Raw genomic sequence first — 1,715 nt, 5'->3', positions numbered from 1 at the left:
AGATGGTGGAGGGGATGGTGGAGGAGGTGGAGGGAGGTGGAGGAGATGGTGGGAGAGATGGAGGGATGGAGGAGATGGTGGGGAGGGAGGAGTGGAGGAGGTGGAGGAGGTGGAGGAGGGGGTGGGGAGGTGGAGGAGGTGGAGGAGGTGGTGGAGATGGAGGAGGTGGTGGGGGGATGGAGGAGATGGAGGAGGTGGAGGAGATGTGGAGGAGGTGGTGGAGGAGGTGGAGGAGAGGTGGGAGGTGGAGGAGGTGGAGGAGATGGAGGAGGTGGTGGGGTGGAGATGGTGGAGGAGATGGGGGAGGAGGTGGTGGGGAGGTGGAGGAGGTGGAGGAGGTGGTGGAGATGGAGGAGGTGGTGGGAGGAGATGGAGGAGATGGAGGAGGTGGAGGAGGATGGTGGAGGAGGGGTGGAGGAGGTGGAGGAGATGGTGGGGAGGTGGAGGGTGGAGGAGGTGGAGGAGGTGGAGGAGATGGAGGAGGTGGTGGAGATGGTGGGAGGAGAGGTGGGAGGAGGTGGTGGGGGAGGTGGAGGAGGTGGAGGAGGGGAGGAGATGGCGGAGGTGGTGGAGATGGGGGAGGAGGATGGTGGGAGGAGGTGGGGGAGGTGGAGGAGGTGGAGGAGGTGGGGAGGAGGTGGTGGAGGAGAGGAGGTGGAGGAGATGGTGGGAGGAGGTGGAGGAGGTGGAGAGGTGGAGAGATGGAGGAGATGGTGGAGGAGGTGGAGGAGATGGTGGGAGGGATGGAGGAGGGAGAGGAGATGGTGGAGGAGGTGGAGGAGATGGAGGAGGTGTGGGAGGAGTGGAGGAGATGGAGGAGAGGTGGGAGGAGGTGGAGGAGGATGGAGGAGGAGAGGAGGAGATGGAGGAGATGGAGGAGGAGATGGTGGAGGAGGTGGAGGAGTGGAGAGAGTGGGGAGGTGGGGAGGGGAGGGATGGAGGGAGGTTGGAGGAGTGGAGGAGAGGAGGAGATGTGGGAGGAGGTGGAGGAGATGGAGGAGGTGGGGGAGGAGGTGGAGGAGATGGAGGAGATGGTGGGAGGAGGTGGAGGAGATGGAGATGGGGGAGGGAGGTGGAGGAGTGGAGGAGGGGGGAGGAGGTGGAGGAGATAGAGGAGGTGGAGAGATGGAGGAGGTGGAGGAGGAGGTGGGGGGAGGTGGATGGGAGGTGGGAGGAGGTAGAGGAGGTAGAGGAGATGGAGGAGTGGAGGAGATGGAGGAGAGGAGGAGGAGGTGGTGGAGGAGGTGGAGGAGTGGAGGAGAGGAGATGGTGGGGGGAGGGGAGGAGGTGGAGGAGAGGTGGGAGAGAGGAGGAGATGGAGGGAGGAGGAGAGGGGAGGAGGGAGGAGATGGAGGGATGGTGGGGGGAGGAGGTGGAGGAGGTGGAGGAGATGGTGGAGGAGATGGAGGAGATGGAGGAGATGGGGAGGGGTGGGAGGAGGTGGAGGAGGTGGTGGGAGGAGGTGTGGGAGCAGGTGGAGGAGGAGATGGAGGAGGTGGAGGTAGTGGGAGGGAGGTGGTGGGAGGAGGTGGAAGAGAGGGGAGGAGGTGGAGGAGAGGGAGGTGGTGGGAGGAGATGGAGGAGATGGAGGAGAGGTGGAGGAGATGGAGGAGGTGGAGGTAGGGGAGGAGGTGGGGGGAGGAGGTGGAAGAGAGGTGGGAGGAGGTGGAGGAGATGGAGGAGGTGGAGGTAGTGGGAGGAGGTGGTGGGAGGAG

At 64.5% G+C, this 1,715-nt stretch overlaps 1 protein-coding gene across 1 annotated transcript; it reads right to left on the bottom strand.

Annotated features, from left to right (window-relative positions):
* Positions 1-242: 242 nt before the first annotated feature.
* LOC133357321 (uncharacterized) lies at positions 243-1,424 on the bottom strand (the record flags this gene model as incomplete). The annotated part of the gene is given in 8 exon segments (XM_061575211.1): positions 243-272; positions 275-589; positions 592-635; positions 699-802; positions 865-962; positions 964-1,037; positions 1,148-1,203; positions 1,351-1,424. Coding segments are annotated over 8 exon segments (795 nt in total), but the record flags the coding sequence as incomplete, so codon positions are not given.
* Positions 1,425-1,715: the final 291 nt, after the last annotated feature.

Source organism: Lethenteron reissneri, chromosome 57 (assembly GCF_015708825.2).
Source record: "Lethenteron reissneri isolate LAM-NWPU_2019-01 chromosome 57, ASM1570882v1, whole genome shotgun sequence".
Lineage (NCBI taxonomy): Eukaryota > Metazoa > Chordata > Hyperoartia > Petromyzontiformes > Petromyzontidae > Lethenteron > Lethenteron reissneri.
The sequence above is the reverse complement of the archived record's forward strand: the minus strand, read 5'-3'. Positions and strand labels throughout refer to the sequence as shown.